The 21,315-nt window shown below is 37.7% G+C and overlaps 1 protein-coding gene across 1 annotated transcript; it reads right to left on the bottom strand.

The window, feature by feature from the left end:
- Nucleotides 1–2,036: 2,036 nt before the first annotated feature.
- Nucleotides 2,037–10,447, bottom strand: gjc1 (gap junction protein gamma 1). The gene is made up of 2 exons (XM_079405196.1): nt 10,326–10,447; nt 2,037–6,032 (listed from the first exon to the last, which is right to left on the bottom strand). The coding sequence occupies exon 2, from the start codon at nt 5,976–5,978 to the stop codon at nt 4,542–4,544; it is 1,437 nt and encodes a 478-aa protein (XP_079261322.1). The 5' UTR covers nt 5,979–6,032; nt 10,326–10,447; the 3' UTR covers nt 2,037–4,541.
- Between the last annotated feature and the right edge of the window lie 10,868 nt (nt 10,448–21,315).

Below are 21,315 nucleotides of genomic sequence, written 5' to 3'. Positions count from 1 at the left end.
AAAGCTTTTTTTCAGTTTCATCTGACCATAGAAGCCAGTCCCATTTGAACTTCCAGTCATGTCTGACAACTGAATATGCTGGAGATTGTTTTTGGATGAGCTAGGAGAATTTTCCTTGAAACCCTCCCAAACAACTTGTGGTGATGTAGGGGATGTTTGACATATTTTTTTAGGTTTCTAAAATTCTCCAGCTGTGATCCTTGGAGAGTCTTTAGCCACTAAAGTTCTCCTCCTCACTGTGCATTAGGACGATATAGACACACGTCCTCTTCCAGGCAGATTTTTAACATCTTTAGTTGATTGGAACCTCTTAATTATTGCCCTGATGGTGGAAATGGGGATTTTCAGTGCTTTAACTTTTCTTACAGCCACTTTCTATTTTGTGATGCTCAACAATCTTGTTCCGCACATCAGAACTATATTCTTAGGTATTACTCATTGTGATGGATGATTAAGGTAATTGGGCCTTTGTGTTCCTCATATTTATAATCCTGTGGAACAGGAAGTCATGGCTAGATAATTTCATGCTCCTAGTCACCCTGGTGTACTAAAAAATGTAAATATGAATGGGAATATACTTCAGAGATATTTTACTCATAAGAATTTCTAGGGGTGCCAAAAATTGTGGCCAAAACTCACTGGAGAAAAACATTTCATCATGAGATTTCCCCCCACTTTCAATTGTTTTACTTCAATGATAGGTTGGAATTTTGTGAATTCTTTGAGTGAAAGATCAAAAAGATAAACAATGCAGATTTATTTTCACAGCCGCCTTTGCTCATATTTATAAAGTGTGCCAATATTAGTGGAGGGCACTGTATATTTATTTATATTAGTGCTGTCAAGCGATTATTCACATCCAAAATAAAGGTTTTTGTTTACATAATATATGTTTACTGTGTATATTTACTGTATATATATATATGAAACAAAATTTGAAATGCAACGCAGGGAATTCTTGGAATTTTTTCCCTGTAAATTTTACAGGAACTTACTGTTAACTCAACAGGTTTTTACTGTAGCATTCTCACATTTTTTTTTACTGTTAAAATCACGGTCATTTTTTACAGTGTAGGATTAAGGATGTAGAAGATGGTCATGCAGAGTATGCGCTTTAGAAGCAATAATAAATAGCTAATGATCATTATAACGCATGCTAATAAGCAACTACTTAATAGTGAGAATTGGTCCCTATTTGAAGTGTTACCAGAAAATCGTACAGGTTTCGAACGATGAGTAAATGACAGATTTTTCATTTTAACACATTTTTAGGCAGTGTTGCTAAAAACAGGCAACAGAATTTCCTTGAATTAAATCTTGTGTGAAAATTTCATTAAATTAAACAAATTTATGTATTTGTGTCATAATATTTTGGCCAACTCAAGCAGATATTCGCTGTCTACAACTACGGGAAACATATCTGTTCATCAGGTGTGTTAATTAGGCCGAAGATGAGAAACCTTCTGCCCCCTTCTTCTAATATTATCTCTCCTCCTAACTCTTGTGCTCTGTTGTCTGTGTTTTATCAATTTGCTGTCAATTTCGCGACCCTACAGAGGATAAGCGGTTTGGGGAATGGATGCACTGTGTACACTTTTGTTTTCTGAAATGTTTTGCAAGCTGTTCTGCACACACTCGGATTCCACTCATGTTGGCCCAGCGACCCGATTTTTCTGCATCTGTGTTACACCCTTTTAAGGGAAAGACATTCCCATTGGGAACCACATTTGACACTACTGTTTTTTTTCTCCTATGACCTGTTTATGGTTCATCAGCCAATCTGATGCCTTATGGAATACATTCCGAGAGTAAACCTGCTCAAATAAATTCCAAGAAACAATGTTCTGGACATGAGTAAGAGTGACAAACGTGGCTCGCCCCCGTGTTTCTCGCGCAAACACATAATCTGTAAAAATAGAGATGAATAATAGGCTGACTCCTTCACAAACCATCAAAATCACTCAAACAAAGAGACAATCGACACAGGTTCCTTTAAATGCCAAATGCACATATTCTCTCTCAGACACACAGCATTGCCATTTATCTCATTTTATTAACAAAATAGCTCTGAACATGCATTTTCAAATCCAAAGAGAGGGTTTTCCAAATTTGGAAATAACTGTACATTGCTGGACAATCCAGCTTGGCACATTAAAAGCTTTTTTTTTTCTCCCTCATTTCAAACACAGTGACAACATTTATAGAAACACACACCAGTCAGGACAAACAAAGGTCTTATAAAACACATAAGTGGCTTGATGATAACTAGGAAAGGGCAATAAATAGAAACGCATGCTTCCACATTCACACATGCTCGTCAGTAAGAATGCCATCAGACATCATTGTGACCTGCTGAGAAGGCTTGCTTTCAAAGCGATGTGTCAAACTCTGAAGTAAAGTAGCTTACTGCTTCAGTTTCTTTCTCAGACAGCTGACAAAAGTACGAGAGTTTTTCTTGAGGATCGCCTCGGCTAACCCCGACTCCGCAAATGCTCACACATTAAATGTAAACATGCGCAGTGGTGCTCAGATGTGGGGCAGAGGGGTCTCTTATACTCACTCCATCTGGAGCGCTCCAGTATACAGCTGTTAGAAACTCCAACACACATCCACACAGAAAATGTCAAAGTAGTTCCATTGCAGAATCCTTTCTGTTTAGAGTTTTCCATTGGAAATTGCCCTAAAACATTCCTATTTTCCCTCCCATGCAAAATCCTATTCGATCATGACTAGGAAAAAAAGGATTCACTGAGCACACTGGGAAACATATTTGCACTGATTGACTACAAATACATCACATAAGTTGTTTTTACTACGAGTAAAGGCAACAAAATAAAAATAAAAAATCCTAAAAAAACTATTTTGTAATAATCAAATCATACGGGCACTGTTGAATAGAATTCCGTGTATTAAAAAAGGTAATAAAAAAGAAACCAAATCAATGTTTAAAAATACAAACAAGTCAAGTCTAGCTTAGAAACCACAAATCTAATGCCACAATCTTCAGCATCAATAAACACTGCTGAAATGCTGATATGTAAAGGGTTTTTTCTTTTCTTTAATTCATTAATCAAATACTAGTCACATGCACTCATGCAATCACTCCCCGCTGCCTCGTTCTCAAGTGCACACACACAGGCACACACAATGGTGTTCTATGGCGTGTTTTCCTCAGTCCGCATGACTGCATAGTAGCTCGATGTCGTGACAAACAGTATTTGGTCTCCCATGGCAATTGTCACAAATTGAAACATCCTACATAAAGGCAAAAGTCTCACAAGTTGGAATGTGGCAGTAAGAGAGAATGGAAGACTCTTCCCTCAGTGAGTATGAATCTGTCTGTGTGTACCTTAGATATCTACATTGTATGATCTGAAGAGTGTCACGGTTAAATTTTCAACTTCCATTTGAACCAAGTTAGACCTGCTACTTGGATTGGCTATATCAAGTCTGTTAGACCCAGAGGATGTTCCTTCCTATAAAAACAGGTTCATAAGAGCAGTACCAACTATACACCGTAAAATAGTTTCATATGCACCTAAAAATGACAGGATTTCCACACTTTATGTGCAATGAATTTCCATGATTTTTTCCTCAACTTATTCACCATTCAATTACTGGATAAAGAATTTTAAAAATTATTTCATAATGACTGAACTCACAAAGAGTAATTTATATCTAAAGAAACAACCAAGAAAACTGAGCAATGAAATTAATTGACCTTTCTTTTAATTTTTAAATTAAATTCCTCTTTTTTTTCAGGTCTGGAAATAACACTTTGAAAATTCAATATTATTTCCAGGACTGTGGGGACCCTGTATATATTTATATGCCTTATAAGACTAGACTGCAAATGCTTTCTTCACCAGTAGGGGATAGTACAAGAACAGAGTAGGATAGTGGATCCATCAATGGAATATCCCAAGTCTTGGTGACTAGAAATACAACAGAGAAAATTAGAGAATCTCTAGAACTGAAAGACATTGCACTGCTTCCTCAAACACCCATTGCTATGAAAACATTTGCACTGGATGTGTTTGTAAATGTAGAATTACAGCTTATTTCACAGGACTATTTGTTGGGTCTTAAAGACCACAGTGTACCACCACAGAATTGGTGTGGCATTGCATTGTTATAGCTTGGCATCATGATGCAAAAGTCATTGTTTAACACTGGCAAAAGGAAGACAGCTGGTTTGGAATCAGATTGTAGCGTCATCACTCTTACAGAAAAATACGATAGGAAGACTTTCTCAACTCACTGAATAGTTCTGAACTTTGAAAACGGATGGGTTTTTATGGATTATGAGGGAATGTTTTTAGAGCTCGACATAATCTTGAGCGCACAAGATTATTTTAGGAAGATCAAGAAATAGTACGAAAAAAATCCATCTCATTCATGGAGTTTCTTTAAGGCACCGAAATCACTTAAAAAAAACAGCATTTTTCGAATCACGTGTTAACATTTTGTGTCTAAAAAACTTGCAGAAATGGATGATAGTGTGCACCACTGAGTGTAATGTTCAGGTATGCGTGCAAATGTCAGATCCAGACAGATGGTTTGCCTTCTCCGGACTTGCTGCTGCTGCTGCTGCTCCCAGCGCTTCCAGATTTTCCATGCTTGGACCGTTGCTTTCGCTCCTTCTGTGGTGCAGTGGAGATGTTGCTCTGAGGCTTCTCGTCGATGTCATTGGTGTCATTCATCTCGTCGTGGTTATTGCTAGCATGGTGCTGCAAGGTATAGGCTTGAATCGCCGCCTCTAATTGTATCACATCTTTGTTGATGGGAGGCGGTCTCGCCTCACCTGCAGATGGGAAGTTGTCCTCATTGGAGCCGTACTGCTGCTGCTCCTCCTGGGCAATGTTGGCACGGTTTTGCTTGCACGCCATCTTGGCGTTGCTCAGGTCTGTGTACGGCATTGTCTCGGGCTTCACCACAATGTTATACCCTGGCGGCGCAGAAGGAGTATTCCAGGAGAAGGGATAACCAACATAGTCTGCTTCTCGCACGCCGCCCCCAACTCCGCCTCCTGGTTCCCCTTCGCTGAGCGAAGGCCCACCAACACCGACGGACACGCCCCCTGCCGCAAGCAAGCCAAGCTGGTACTCATCATCGGCGGCTGATTCGGTTCGTTTGCGCAGTGCATCACGGATAGTTCCCACTCCGAGGTGAATCATTTCCCACAGGTTTAGCAGCAGGCAAAGGCAGCTGACACCGTACATGATTCGGAGGAAGATGGTTTTTTCGGTGGGGCGTGAGATGAAGCAGTCCACATGGTGCGGGCAGGGTTTATCCGAGCACACAAAGATCGGTTGCACTCGAAAGCCATATAACAGGTACTGTCCTGCCAGAAAGCCCGCCTCCAATGCGGATCGTGTCAGCAGCTGTAACACATACACTCGCATCAGACCATCGTCTCGTATTCGCCGGCGCCCATCGTGGCGCACTTTGGGTTTGGGACGTGGTGGCACCAGCTCACGACGTCTGTCGTCTATCTCAGGCACTTCATAGATCATGGGGTCGTCCTCGCGTTCCTCTTCCCCATCCTCATGTCCTGGCCGATGCTGCCGAGCACCAAAATACATCTTTCTCGGTCTACGCTGGGTGTATCCGTCCCCCGCTGTGTCACTTGCGGCTGGAGCCCCGGCTCCCGCACCGCCCCTCAATTCCTCGTTGTAGGAGATCTTATTGGCCGCGTAGCCCATATAGAGCAGTGAGGGCATGGCAGACAGGATGATCTGAAAGACCCAGAATCGTACGTGCGAGAGTGGCGCGAAGGCATCGTAGCAGACGTTCTCACATCCGGGTTGGCCCGAGTTGCAGACAAACTTGCTTTGCTCATCGTAGTATATGGACTCGCCGCCCACCGCAGTCAGTACGATGCGGAAGACAACTAGCGCAGTGAGCCAGAGTTTCCCCACCGACGTGGAGTGGTGCTGGATCTCCTCCAGCAGACGCGTCAGGAAGCTCCAGCTCATGACGTCTGATGACAACGGGGCAGACAGCGTCCCACACTACACAGCTCACAGACTCTGTGGACAAACACAGAGAGTTTCAAATATAATTAAAAGTACATACCTTAAAACAATTACATACAGTGCATTGACGGTTAATAAAATATATATTGTGCAAGAAGGACATTTCATTAAAAACAACCACTCAATATGGTAGACGCAGGAATGAAAGTCCAATCTTTTAACTAAAAGAGCCATTAAAAGAACCAGATCTTTTAGATATTAAGCTATAAAGGAAAAATGTATGATACTGATTTTCATTGTCATTTTAATGATGATTTGACTAGTTATTGAAACATTAGCTGGGTTTTCATCCAAATGTGAAGCAAATATTTTTTAAAAACAAAAACAAATTCGAAAGTTGGAAACCGCCAACTTGTTTTGTGGGTTTAATGTTCACTACGTCAATTTATTTGGTAAATATGTTTCCATCTCCCATTATTCGCATTAACTCTTTTTCTCACAAGTCAAAAACTACCTCAAGCGAGCATAAATTCAAGCGATGCTTCAAAATGCACATAAAAACAGGGTGATGGAAACATAGTTATTGTTTTGAATATTACATTTTTCTAAATTAAATATTAAAAACTAAAATAAACAGTTTTAAACGCTACAGGCCTCACACCATGACAGTATAGGCTACATTATGAAAAATAGATATTAATTTTGAGATTTGCTTAAGATTATATTAAGTGTCTTTAAAGTATAAAATTAAAGTGTTTTTAAAGAATAAATTAGTGAACGTTGACATTCGTGACGTCGTTAGTGACAACAAAGTCAAAATATCAATTTAGCACTATTAAATATCCAATAATTTTATATCCAAAATGAGAATAAGACCGATAACAGACATGGTACCAATATATACCAATATTAATCCATATATAGTTCATTGTGTATTCTGCTAGATATATTGTTCGATAAAAGGTCAACCTAGTGTTAACAGACTCAATGAACGGAACTCTCTCTTTCTCACACACATACAATTATCTTGAGCAGTGAGCCTGAACCACACAAATCTTCCCTGAGGGAGAACAGCTGTGGTGAGCGGGTGAGTGTGTGACCTCTCAGGTTTGGCTCTTGTTTTGTTTTTTAAATGAATGTTTGAATTTCTTCTTCAAGCAGGTAGTGATTGTTAGGACCATATTAAGGGGAAGTCGTGGCCTAATGGTTAGAGAGTCGGACTCGTAATCGAAAGGTTGCGGGTTCGAGTCCCCGGCCAGCAGGGATTGTAGGTGGGGGGAGTGAATGTACAGCGCTCTCTCCACCCTCAATACCACGACTGAGGTGCCCTTGAGCAAGGCACCGAACCCCCAATTGCTCCCCGGGCGCTGCAGCATGGCTGCCCACTGCTCCGGGTGTGTGTTCACTGTGTGTGTGTGTGTGTGTGCGTGCATTTGTTCACTACTCACTGCTGTGTGTGTGCACTTGGATGGGTTAAACGCAGAGCACCAATTTCGAGTATGGGTCACCATACTTGACAATACGTCACGACTTTTTACGACTTATTAGGACAGGTGGTGATGGCACAGTGGATAAGACACATGCCTTTGGTGTGAGAGACCCGGGTTCGAATCCACTGTGAGACACCAATGTGTCCCTGAGCAAGACACTTAACCCCTAGTTGCTCCAGAGGCGTGCGACCTCTGACATATATAGCAATTGTAAGTCGCTTTGGATAAAAGCGTCAGCTAAATGAATAAATGTAAATGTATATTAGTCCACGTCTTAGCAAAGACAAGGGAGACATATAATATTATAATATCTCATTTAATGTGCCCAAGTATTAGTATGCATGTTTGAGAGAAGAGAACAGACTAATTTATTTCTTCTCAAAGGTCACCGTTATCCAACTCAACAGGACCAGAGGGTCCAGGACTTTCCTGTTCCTCCTGCCCAGAAGAGGACCTCAACAGTGGGCATGCGCTCATGTGTACTAGCCCTTCACCTTTAATCTGTGTCTCACTATGCTGGTAGAGGCACTAGGGGTGAGGAACATAGACTTAGAAGGTGACTCATACGTAGGCACACAAACAAAGTACACACACATACTGAAAATACAAAAGACGTACAGAAAACGAGAGGGATCCACTGGTCACTCTGGAGCATCTGTCCTTGAATGACTGCTGTTGCTGTTATGCCCCCATCATCTCACCATCACTCTTTTATTTTCTCTTTCTCTATCATGCTCTCTCACTCTCTCACTCTCTCAAGGTTGAAATAGCACTCACTCCCAAAGGGAATAAAGGACTTTGTTTTGTATCTGTGCCTGTTGAACACACTCACACACACACAGGCTTTAGCCACAGGGACTCGACTAACAACCATAAAAATAATAGAAAAATGTTCCCGTGTGAGTATTAGACATGCTCAAACAAAGTAAATTGTGCCTCAGCATTAGTATTGTGTCACTTTTCTGATATGTCAAAGGACTCTCGGGGGCAAGACATCCCTTTTGGTTTCATGCCAAGTTCAAAAAAACTCTCTTTGTTTTGCTTTAATTCATAACATTACCTAATAAGAGCTAAAAGTTATCTATTGTAAAAACAATTATCAACATAATTTTTTCAAATTATTTTTATTCAAATAAATTATTACTTGTTTAACAAGGACGCGTTAAATTGAATTGATCAAAAGTGTCAGCAAAGACATTTGCAATGTTACAAAAGACTTCCATTCCAAATAAATTGGTTTCTAAAAAAAAAATAATCAGGACAACTATTTTCAACATTGATAATGTTTCTTGAGCAGCAAATCAACATATTGATTTCTAAAGGATTATGTGACACTGAAGACTGGAGCAATGATGCTGAAAATTCAGATTTGCCGTCTCAGGAATAAATGACATTTTATAAAAAAAAAAATATTAAAATGGTTACTTTAAATAGTAGTATATTATAAAATATTATTATAATTTTTACTGTATTTTTGAGCAAATACATGCATCCTTGGTGAGCATAAATGGTACAGACCCCAAACTTTTAAACAATAGTGTCTATGTTTTTTTCCTATAGAAAGAAAAAGCTCATGCCGCACAAAGCAAAACATTTGGTCCTGAATACATTAAGGCATTCCTGCTATAATTGTTGATCCTATTCACTGATTAAAGCCTGAGTCCCCTCTTACTCATGTGGTTTTCTAGCTCCACACACACACTCAGTTCTCATGCCCTGCCCCTTGGCAGGGCCAGACAGTGTACAGATTCAGCAAAATGCCCCTGTGACCACGTCAAAGCCAATCTATACCCTTCATCCATCCATCCATCCACACTCCCTCTCTCTCGGTCTGCCATCTCATTTGTTTACAATGTGTCCCAGCCTTTTTGGCTTATGTTTTCAAGAGCCCCTTTGCACCCCTTCACAAATTTTCATCCAGAAATGTGCCCTTTTCATTACATAACAGTGAATATCATTTAGTATTTTCATTAGTATTATTACAAGATTAGTTCACAAACAAATAAATCCTTTGAGAGCTCCAATATTACTAAAACTGTAAATTTTATTAATATTGTTTTATAGGATTGGCTGGGTTAATATTTGATGTAGTCCAAACATTAAACCAAAAAAAGTGTTAATTTTGCCAATTATACAGTTGATATCATTAAGCATTTTCATTATTATATGAATAGTTCACAAACTAACAAATTAAAAACAATTCAAACAGACAGAAAGCGAGAGATGGATAGATGGATCAATAGATCGATAGTTATCCTTTGACAGCCAGAATTTTAATAATGTTTCATAGATTTGGCAATTTTACCTCATGATATAGTGGATATCATTTTCATTAGTATTATTATAGGAATAGTTTACAAACAAGTAAACAAAGAAAGAAAGAAATTTATAAAAAATATATCATTTGACAGACCTAAAATTATAAACCTCAAATTTTTTAATAATATTTTTTCACAGGTTTGGAAAGGCAAAATAAATCCCAAACATTAAACCAGAAATGTGCTCCTCCTGCCTCATAATATAATGAATATCATTTAGCATTTTCATTAGCATTATTACATGAATAGTTCACTCATAAATAAATAAACAAATGAAAAAAAGAATCCTTTGACAACCCTTACATTATTAAAATACTAATTTTATGGTTTTGGGAAAGCAAGATGTATCCCCAGCCTGGAATTCACTGGTTCACAGTGAGCAGTGTCACATACCATAACACATGCCATATCTACAGACACACATAAGGTAAAAGTCCCATCCAGTTCACAGAAATACTTGAAGTCAAGTCAGGTCAAACAGCACTGACGTATTCGCCTGTTATAGTCACACAAGCACATGCCGTGAAAGTTGTACTCACACATACTCAACAGCCTGTCTTTCCCTGTCTGCTTTCCCTCTTCTCATTTCTGTATCCTCCTCCTTTCTTCTCTTTTGAAGAGCAGCCCTGGAATCAGAGACCACTGACCTTACAGCAGCACCAGAGACCCACTCACACATACTGTATGCGCACATAAAGCGTGTGTCGCCATGAAGAATGCGCGACGGGGAGACTCTCAGCAAAGCGCACAATAGCCCTTTACCCCAAAATCTGGGTCAAAGAGGGTTGTGGTTTGAGGGGGGGAAGTGTTATGGTTTTGATGTGGGAGGCTGGGTGGGTTAATATCCCTGACGGCAGGGGAACAGACAATGATGAGGGGAGAACAAGAGAGGAAAGCCAAAATCAAGGGTGATGTTCAGCGTGTAACAAGAAACCAGAAGATTTCCACAACCTCCTTCCTCAACGCATACACACACACAAACACAAAGACATGCACACTTGTCATAAATAAGCGAGTAAACAATATCTCTCCCATAACCTTATCGCCTACCCCCTCCACTTCCTCTCTGAAACCCCCCCCCCCCCCCCTCCTCTCTTTCTAGCACTTTCACAGCACACTGCTGGAAGGAAGGGAACTTCTTAATGCTTGCTCTTGTATTCATCTGCCCATCTTTGGTCATGGCTTAAATTAGAGCTTCCAGTGATCTCCAGCGCTCACATTCTTATCCATACCGGGTTTTCCCTTTCGTTCTTATCGCTTCCCACTCTCTCTTTATGTGTTTCTCTCACAGTAAAGAGTGAGGCGAGATGACAATCACAGGATTTCACAGCTACTTCCACAGTGAGTGGGAAAAATCTAATTCAAATTCGACACACATTTCCCAAGTGCGATAAGGAAACAATCGTTTAATGTGACTACGTTAGTTTGTAAAGAGAGAGAGGCATTTCTGTGCTGGAATTTGCAATGATAATTAGCATTTTCCCAGTAATTATGATTTGTTACGGAAGAAGTTTGTTGTAGATTATGGCTCGGGTATCGATGTGAAAGATTTCTCTGTTAAGTCAACGTGAAATATGATTGATTAATTTATGACAGAATCTGAAAACAGCCTAAGGTATCTTCATTTTATCCTGCACAATAAAGATCTTAGGTTTTGCTCATAAAGTCCCTTGTTCTGTGTGCTTGTGACTCTTTGGGAGGACCATCTCTTTAAATTCGAAGCTCTTAAAATAAGCAGATGCAAAAAGACTTTGAAATTAAAATTCAGTTGGTGAGTTCAAAGTTTAACTTAAAACAATCCTTGCACAGTGTAGAACTGCACAGTCAGAAAAACCAAAACCAATAAAAATTTATTATAAAAATATATTATTATATAGAAAACTAAAATACAAATTAAATAAACATTAAATTTGTATTCATTAATTGGTATTCATTTGTATTTATAAAATACTACTGACAAATAAAAGTAATATACATATGAATTACACATTGTTAAATGATCAACAAGATCACTAAAAACCAACTAATTGTCAAACTCTTAGTTATTGGACTGTATTGGCCACGGTCTGTGCGTCCGATTCTGAACTGACTCAACACTCATTGTGGTGTATGTTTTTGATTTAATAACAACTGGAGTCATTCTGTAATTGAACTACCAACTACACTGATGCAAGATTAAATAGCAGTGTTGCAGCATCACTGAATAAGTACCTACTTAATGGTATAGGTGATGATTTAGGACACAGCCTAAGAGTGTGTCAGTTCATAAAGTTTCATATTAAGTTTATTTCTACACACTGCAAGTAAGGTACAGTGAAATATGTATTTGATATGCGCCAGTTTGAGTCAGCTGTAAATTTAATTGTACAGCCTACTATGCACATGAACACAATGTAAAAGCCTTAATTTAGTGTTCAATCGTCCAAGGTGAACCTTTAACATATATGTTATTTTGATAGATGACGAGCGCTGTGGTTGAATCAGGTTTAGACTAGTCTTGAATATACAATGCATGCTTATCAGAGGGAAATACTTTGCATATGATTATGTATGTATAGGGAGGTGTACTGGAGTGGAAACAATGTGTTGGAGCACAGCTTGAGGCATTTGTAAGTGTCATGAATACGCAGTTACTCACACATAAACCTTGCTAAATACATAACTAAGAGAGAGAGAGAGAAAAAGGTTGTCATACCTCAACCTCCCCAGGCATCCCAGCACCCGCCTGTGTACCGAACACTTTTTAATTAGTGGTGGGAGGGCAGATATTTAATTAGTTTTAAGAAGGCAGACAGTGCTGTGAAGAACAAATTGGGAGGTAAGATTAAAATGTTTACTGTTACGATAAGAGATAAATGCGGCATCTATTTTGCGATGAAATTAATCTGAAGGAAAGTCTTATATTCTTCCCACAGAGGCAAAAAAAAGAGTCATTTTAAATCTTAACATTGTGTCATATTTTCCATATAAAGTTAATCTGACCTGAAGAAGCAAACCCAAGGACGCAGATTACACCTATATGGGGGACGGGGAAATTGCATAGAATAATTTACCAGCATTTGGTATGGAGGCTTGCTAGCATGGTGTGCTTATTAAGGCACAATTAAACCAGCTGGAGTTTACTGCTAGAGCTCATTACCATGCACCACCTATTATGTGTATAATCCCTGATAAAACCCACAGCACACAGCAGTTAATCATAAAGCGTCTTGCAGCTAAATTAGAGGCAGGATGTTAAAACTTTAGAGTCTAATTATAGGCCATCAGTGTATTCAATCATCTAATGTTAATTTAATGATTAAAACAATATACATGCAGAGAAATTCTACAGACTTTCTTTTTTATGTAAGCAAGAGGCACATAATTTTTCCCTTATTTTGTTTATACAATAAGGTTCATTAGTTAACATTAAGAATGAACAATACTTCTACAGCATTTAATAATCTTAGTTCATATTAATTTCAGCTAATGCATTATTAAAATAGCAAGTTGTGTTTGTTAACAGTAGTTAATGCTCTGTGAACTAACAGGTACAAACAATGAATGATTATTTTCATTAACTAACATTAAAAAAAGATTAATAGAGTAATAAATGTATTGTTCATTCATGTTAATGTATTAACTAATGTTAACAAAATCACACCTTATTGTAAAGTGCTACCAAGTATTTTAGATTTGTTTCTTCCTACTAGCTAAAATATTTTGATTGTACTCACTAAAAGTCTATAAAAGTTAAATTAAAAATGAAAAGTTTTTAAATGTCTATATGTTAAGATTTTTTATTTTTTTGGTTGTGCTTTTAACCAGTTTGTTTATCAAACTAATGATATGCTTCTTTCCAGACCACCCTGTAAAACCTACATTAATGCTATTAGTCTTAATTAGACAGGGAATTTGGGTAAAATGAGACACTTTCTAACAGACTGTGATTTTTTTTAAAGAATATGATTTGTCTGTATGCCATACCAGTTTATTATTACCTTAAGGCATTTACATTTATAATAATGATAAATGATTAACCTTAAAGGGATAGTTCACCCAAAAAGGAAAATTTGCTTATAGGATGTAGGTTACTTTTTTCTTCAGTAGAACAGCAAGGAAGATTTTTAGTAAATTAACAACAACTTTTCATTTTTGGGTGAACTATCCCTTTAAGTGTCCCACCCAATGCAGCCTCTGCCCAAAGAGACTTCATTACATTGAAAACAGCAGTATATGTGAAAGACTATATTGTGCATTAAATTATCCCAAAGATTTATTCAAAAAGATATTAGCTTTTTTGGCCAGATTTATTTCCAAATGACATCAACCCTTTTATCGATTTCGCCTTAAGTATATTGATGCCTTTATACTTGGTAGTTAAAACACACACACACACACACACACACTCTCTCATTCTCCTTTTTCTTGCTCTCTCTCTCTAACACACAGATACTTGCAAAAAATTTTAGACAGAATGCCAAAGATGTCATCTGAACATTTATTGATGACTTTAAAAGAAGTAAATAGTAAACCCTTCCCAGAAAACATTCTTTACACTTCAACACTATGAAATGAGGTGAGATATTAGGTACATGTTGACTATAGCAGACACCTCCACACTGAACCTAGAAGATTAATGAAAACGCCTTCAGAGGAAACATAGCTGTAGATTACATCATGAAAATACCTTATAAATGGCAATGGTTGAGTCAGCTAAATGCATTTTTCTTCAAGAAAGACTATTTTTCATACTGACACCCTGACAGCCTTGATTACTGTGGGGCTTTTAGGCAAAAAGATATACATATAGGAGATGAAATTATAAAAGTGTTTAAGGGGAAAGGAGTCAGAGAATGAAAGGGGAGATATCTTGAGCACAAGCGTGAAAGGGAGGGGTAGGCATGCTGGAAAGGTGAGATAAAGAGGACTGGCAGAAGGCGACAATGCACAAAATGAAGAGAAAAAAGATGAAGAAAAGAACATGTTGAAGAGCATGCAAATTCTCTGATGCTTGAGGCTGTGTGGTCCACATTTAGAGTCCCACTTCTAGCAAATATACCTATATGTTTAGTGACTCATCTATGAAAGCTGGTTTCTGCCACAGAAAAAAATAAAAAGGTAATTTTGATTTTTACCGCATAATTCTAATGTTCTTGTTTAGAATTGTAAGTTTATATCCAATGTGTTTTCATTTAAAACGATCGATCAGTTCCAGAGAGAAATACAAAACTTGTGTTAATTTAAAGAAAACAAGCTGACAAAATGATCCAAGATTTGATGATTTTTAAAAGGTCGCCCATTTTTGAACAGGAACACCAAATTAGGTATAGGATTTTCAGCACAACACAAGGGTTACGTGAGGGCTGCAGATAAGAAGTGAGAGGTGTTGCAGTGGAAGTTCTCATTAAGGATAATCAAGATCTTTTTGTGTGGGAACATCTGCTTGGTTTTACCTAATGTAGGGTTAAAGTGATTAGTGATCCCCTACGGGAGTTTTGCGAAGTCACACACACAGCGTTTACACGTCTGGTGTGTTTTGTGTTCCACTGTTGTATGCGTAATATGCTGAATCCCCTAAGAGACACTGTTAATTAAACAGACAGTCTGGCATGTCCTGCTGAAGCTCTGGGGGAAGCGGGAAGTGTACAATGTATCATTGCACAACTATGTGAATGGAGTGCCGTAAACCGGAAAGAGATCCAGGATGCAAATCACACATAAGGCATAAAGCGGTGTTGAGAACTCGCAGAGACTGGTTGTGCCATCAGAGAAAGACGGCGCCACAAAGTAATAAAAAGAAATTAACACAACCGTCTTTCACATTGTTCTGGCTAAGTGTATGATAAACAAACATGTGCTTCTGAGGCCAGTTCTTTTGAATGAATTTGGTTCACAAATCCGTCTGAATCAAACTCATGAGTTTCACTGGTCTGAATCGTGGTCTGATTCAGTCAGACTGAATCATTGACCGAATCAACTCAGAGAGTTAACAACTGACTAAAGATATTGGCTGTGTCTGAAAGCTGATAGAAGTTGCCTTCTGAGGATGCACTGCCAGGTAGGAAGGCATCGAGGCATGTCCGAATCCAATGTCAGCTTCACTTCCCCTCTGAGATGCTTTCATCTGATGGATTTTTGAAAGCAGCAGAGATGCTAAATTAGAGAAATCTAATTTAGTCATTTAATATTTGCTTGGTTATCACCAAAACTTGTTCTATTTTGTTGTAGATTAAGCCGTCACACTGCCTCAGAAGCCTGTCCGAAATCCGTTTTGTGAGGTTCCTTTGTGTACAAACACTGCCTGCGAAGTCATTGCCTGATAAAGCAGTGAGGCAACAAGCCTAAGGTTTCAGACCCAGTTATTTCCGACTTAAATTGCATCAATGACTGTTAATATTCCTTTCTAAAAGTAACAATAAATGCAACAATAGAAGCGCTCTTCATTTTGTGTTAATATCACAAAATATATATTTTTTTGTTTATTAATTTAATTTATTCAAAGCATTTATTTTATAATTCCTGATGTTACGCCACTGAAATTAAAATATGACTACCAATATCTTTCCAATATTTTCTTATTTATATTTGGTCATTTTTGGTTTAATGCACACCACACTACAGTTTAAAATTTTAGCTTCAAATTCTTTTATTCAGCAAGAATTTATTAAATGAGAAAAGTGACAGTATAGATGTTTATACTGTCATAAAAAAAATCTATTTTAAAATAAATGCTGCAAGAGCAGTAGGGGTGTGCAAGGCACAAACTAATGCAGGGTTAACAAACATGGTTTAAATATTTGGCCACAGCAAAAGTACATTTCTGACATTTTTCTGTAAATATTTCATCTCAGTTTTTAGTGTTCATTTAAAATGAGAAAAATCTCTCGCGTGTTACAACATGCCATTCAGATATTACAATGCACCCCACCTACGGGGCATGTTATCACATTTCAGTTCCATTCTTTTGGGGTAAATAAAGAAACATATACATTGCAATGATGAAAAAAACATGTATTTGTACTAGACAAGTGTGAAATTAATGTGGGAAAAAAAATTATACTCTGAACCCCATGTGGATTTACACAAACCGAGAAAGTCAAAATGTGTTAGTGTTATGCCCCACTCTCCCCTAGTGCTCTTGTGGTTCAAAATAACTAGCTTCACAATCATTACACTTGGAAGTGTGTGTACATGTGTTTGTGTGTGTTTTTGGAAAACCCAGCTAAGGCAGTGTGCTCTTTACAGCTGAGCTCCTTCAGGCAGAAGATTTAAATGGCATAATTCACATTACTAAACAGAAAACACACACACACACACACACACACACACACACACACACACACACACACCATGCATCCAGGCAGTTTTTGAAGCTTTGTCGTACAGCTGCTGAGTCCATTTGTAAGACAGCAGTGAGGTGACAGAGGCAATCCAGAGGCAAGAGGAGAATGCCAGCACAAGCGCTCCAGAGGAGGATTTGTTATAAATGAATGCAATAATAATGTTGCCCAGCATTTCTATGAATGGTAATGTACTCTGATGAAAAAACAAACAAACAAATGGCCTGCAGAGATGTCCTTTTTAAACACGGAGTGGACAGAGCATGGGCGAAGATAGCAGAGAGGTCAAACCCACCCTCGCTCCCTCATCTATCAATACACACACACACAAACACTGTAGCATATTCATCAAACCATGCAGAAATTGTAAATGACTTGAGGGAAGAGAGACAGACTGCTCTGAATACACACACGCTACAGCCATTTACATACAATACTGCTCACATTCATGCACAGTACACAGAAAAGGCCAGTATTTCACAATCTTCAAATGCATCATACACATATACGTGCTTCATCTTAAAACTGTTGAGAAACGGATCATAGACTGTTTATGTGTGTGTCCATGTAAAAGGGTGAACGGGATTAATCTCCCCAGCAGCCCTTCCCCCAATCCTGTCTTTCCCTCGGCTCTCCATCTTCTCTTACTCATCTGTTCATCTGCGCCTGTGTGTCACTGTTAACTTCATCCATCCTCATCCTCCCGCCTTCATCTTTTCCATCAAACAGGATTTTTGGGGGTTATGCCAAGCATGTTTGGTAGCTTCTCAACTGAACTGTATAAGTCAAATTATAGACACTACACTTTCCCCAAAACCCTGAGATTACGAGCCCTTCACCCACTTTTCAAATCCAGTTTCCTACTGTTTCATGATAGACATCTATTGATGATACAGTGAATGACCAGTGTAAGCACATCCCAAGAAGGTGTGCAGTTCAGCAAAAATATGACTTGAACGAGTAAGAGAAAAGAGATTACAACAAAACAAAAGTTCAGACAAAAGCCACTCAAAAGGATATCCTCATTACACTGTGAGAGCCAACATAATTCATTCGTCTTTAGCAGGTTTATATACATACACTGCTGTTCAAACGTTTAGGGTCTTGGGATATTTTAATGATTTGAAATAAGTACTCACCAAGGAATATTTTATTTGATAAAAATACAGTAAACATTGTAAAATATTATACATTTAAACAACCATTTTCTCTTTTAATGTTTTTATATGTAGCTAATTTATTCCTGATGCAAAACTGAATATTCAGCGGTCTTCAGTGTCACATGATCCTTCAAAAATCATTATAATATCCTGATCTGCTGCTCAAGAAATGTATTATGACCCAAATTAAAACTAGTTGTGCTGCTTAATATTTTTGTGAAAACTGTGATATTTTTTTTCAGGATTCTTTACTGACACTCGGAAATCTGACTATTGTAATTCACTATAATGTTACTATTCTAGTGAAAAGTCAATCCGTTGTTCATCCTCAAAGACAATTTTTACTTGCATTTGGCACTTAGGATGTGTTAATCTCAGACCCTGTTCACGTCCTTCATCTTCATCATCCTATCTCACCCTAGACATCTATTATCATCTGCAGCTCCACCCTGACCTCTGCCTCTCTGATCATTATTCAGCCACTTTAGACACATACTGTGGTCTTATCAACTAAGAGGAACAGTTCATTAATATATACAGTAGGCCTATATGTGCATGTCTTTGTGCCTCCAACTTAAAAATGGATTAACTGTGGGTAGGATTTTAATTCTTATACATAAACTCAGGTGCTATTATTGGAGAAAATGGTTCATGATGCAAGGATCAAGAATACACAAACACTTACAGAGATTATGGTATTGATTGCTGTCATTTCTGGAGTTTTCGTCTTTATTAGACTGCTGTTAAATTAATGAGAATCAAAGTGATAATTGTTACCGGATATACTTTTACTTACTTACTTTACTTTTGTCATTTAGCAGACGCTTTTGTCCAAAGCGACTTACAAATAAGAAAAAGTAACTAAAACTAAAAAGTTACAACTCTATAAATATTATCTACCCACATATTTAAGAAAATAAAGAAATTAAATAAAATTAACATGCATATAACAACAACATTTCAATAATAAACATATCAATGAACAAATTAAATAAAAAGCTACTACTATCCCTTGCCGGTATCCCTGCCCGGTGGAGTCGATGGTCTTTACACTCTTTACTTTTTTACTTTTGTAATTTAGCAGATACAAATGCACTTAAACACTCACACTGCTACACAAGCTGGTGGCTCCAATTTGGAAAGCCCAATGTTTGAAAGTATTAATATGGTAAATATAATAATACAACATAATCCTCTTGTAATGATACACATGCAAGCATTTGACATTATGTTTAAGATCCATCATCTCCTAATTACAGATTTAGAATAAATTGCTTACAATACTGCCCAAGTATGTGTTCAGAGCCCACTGCATGGATTAAAAGGATGAGATCATTCTTTTTTCAGATTGCAACATCATACCCTTATATTATGCATAAAGAATGAAATAAGCAAACATAGTTTAAATGATCCGTAAAAACTAATTGATCTTTTAATCTACAAGTGTAAATGAGGAAGGTTATGAACTGCACCGTAAAATTGTTACTGACCTGAGAAGCCATTTCTGACACCCCATGAGTTTTTGACCAACGGGGCTGATGAGACAGAACAAAAAATGTTGCTGTAGTGAGTCAACAAGCTATTACATCACCAATTTAGTATATAAATATGTATATTAAAATCTGGCCATAAAAACATGCATGAACAGCAGGGCGATAAAGCTTAATTTTTTGTGAATGTGTATCTTTAACCACACAATGGTCATTCACTACTGTTCAGAAATCTGTCAGTAAATTGTTTCTTCAGCACAGATGCATTAAATTGGTTGAAAGTGACAGTAAAGACATTTATAAGATTTAGCTATATTTCAAATAAATACTATTTTTGAACTTTCTATTTATAAAAAAAATTAAAAGATCATGTGACACTGAATACTGGAGTAATGATGCTGAAAATACAGCGTTGCCATCACAGGAATAAATTACAACTCAAAATACAGCAAATTACAATAGACAACATAACGTCATAATATTTTACAATCTCATTAAATCAATACAGCTTTGGTGAGCATGAGAGACTTTTCAAAAACATAATGTTACTGGCCTAAAACAAATTAAATGAGTAATTCATTCGACTGATTCAATGCAATAACTTCTAGGTCTTTTTGGAGTGATGCAGTAAAAGAAATGGCTAAAAAGAGTCATTTTTTTATAAATCAGACTAATGTTTGAGCACAATATTTTTGTATGCAGCCAGTAAAGACATGTTTCTTATTGACTTCGTATTTTTTTCTTGAGCTATACTCATCTCATCACATTCAACTTGGACTGCAAACATACAAACTGGGTAATATCTTTTTTCCTTTGTCGTGGCGTAGCACTGCCACTAAATAGCGATGTAGGAAACAATGCTGTATATAAACCCATGCACACATAATTAATCAACACACACAGGGAGTGAATTAACTCAGGGGAACTGTGAATATTACCTCAGCTCACCTCATTATCTCTCTTCTTTTACTCACTCATGGACTCTCTCTCTTCTACTTGTCACCTATGCTTTTGTTATTTGGCCTGCCTATTCATTTCTTCATTCCAGTCTTTTTACACCTGGAATTAACATCTGTCTCAGTTGATCAGAGTGGCCAAGTGGTCAGCTGAAACAGATTTAATTTACACTTAAAACAACATGAATCTCAAATGCGCCTCTGAGTATAAAACCTATGTTTCTGAGCAGTGATTACATTACGTGCTAAGCAGAGGTGACACTAAAGCTTTAAACAAGCTTGTGTTCACCAGTTCATGATGGAGTAAAGATTTATTGAGGGTCCACAACTACAGCTTTGCTTTGAAGGCAAATTCAGCAAGACTGCACTATGTTTGACAATCTATTCTGCCTTGCAGACTTAAAATAAATAAATAAATAAATTCTCCACTGGACCTTGTGCATAAATGTGGCCAATAACCTGATATTCCAAACACATTGTTGGAAATATTTGCCCTTGCACGTCAACACTAATATATACACAGCGTGGCCATAAAACATCTTTCACACAGATGTAAACAGTAGAGCTACACATGGCTGTTTGCCTTGACCTCAAGCCGTAG

The sequence above is a fragment of the Barbus barbus genome (genome assembly GCF_936440315.1).
Source record: "Barbus barbus genome assembly, chromosome: 4".
Lineage (NCBI taxonomy): Eukaryota > Metazoa > Chordata > Actinopteri > Cypriniformes > Cyprinidae > Barbus > Barbus barbus.
The sequence above is the reverse complement of the archived record's forward strand: the minus strand, read 5'-3'. Positions and strand labels throughout refer to the sequence as shown.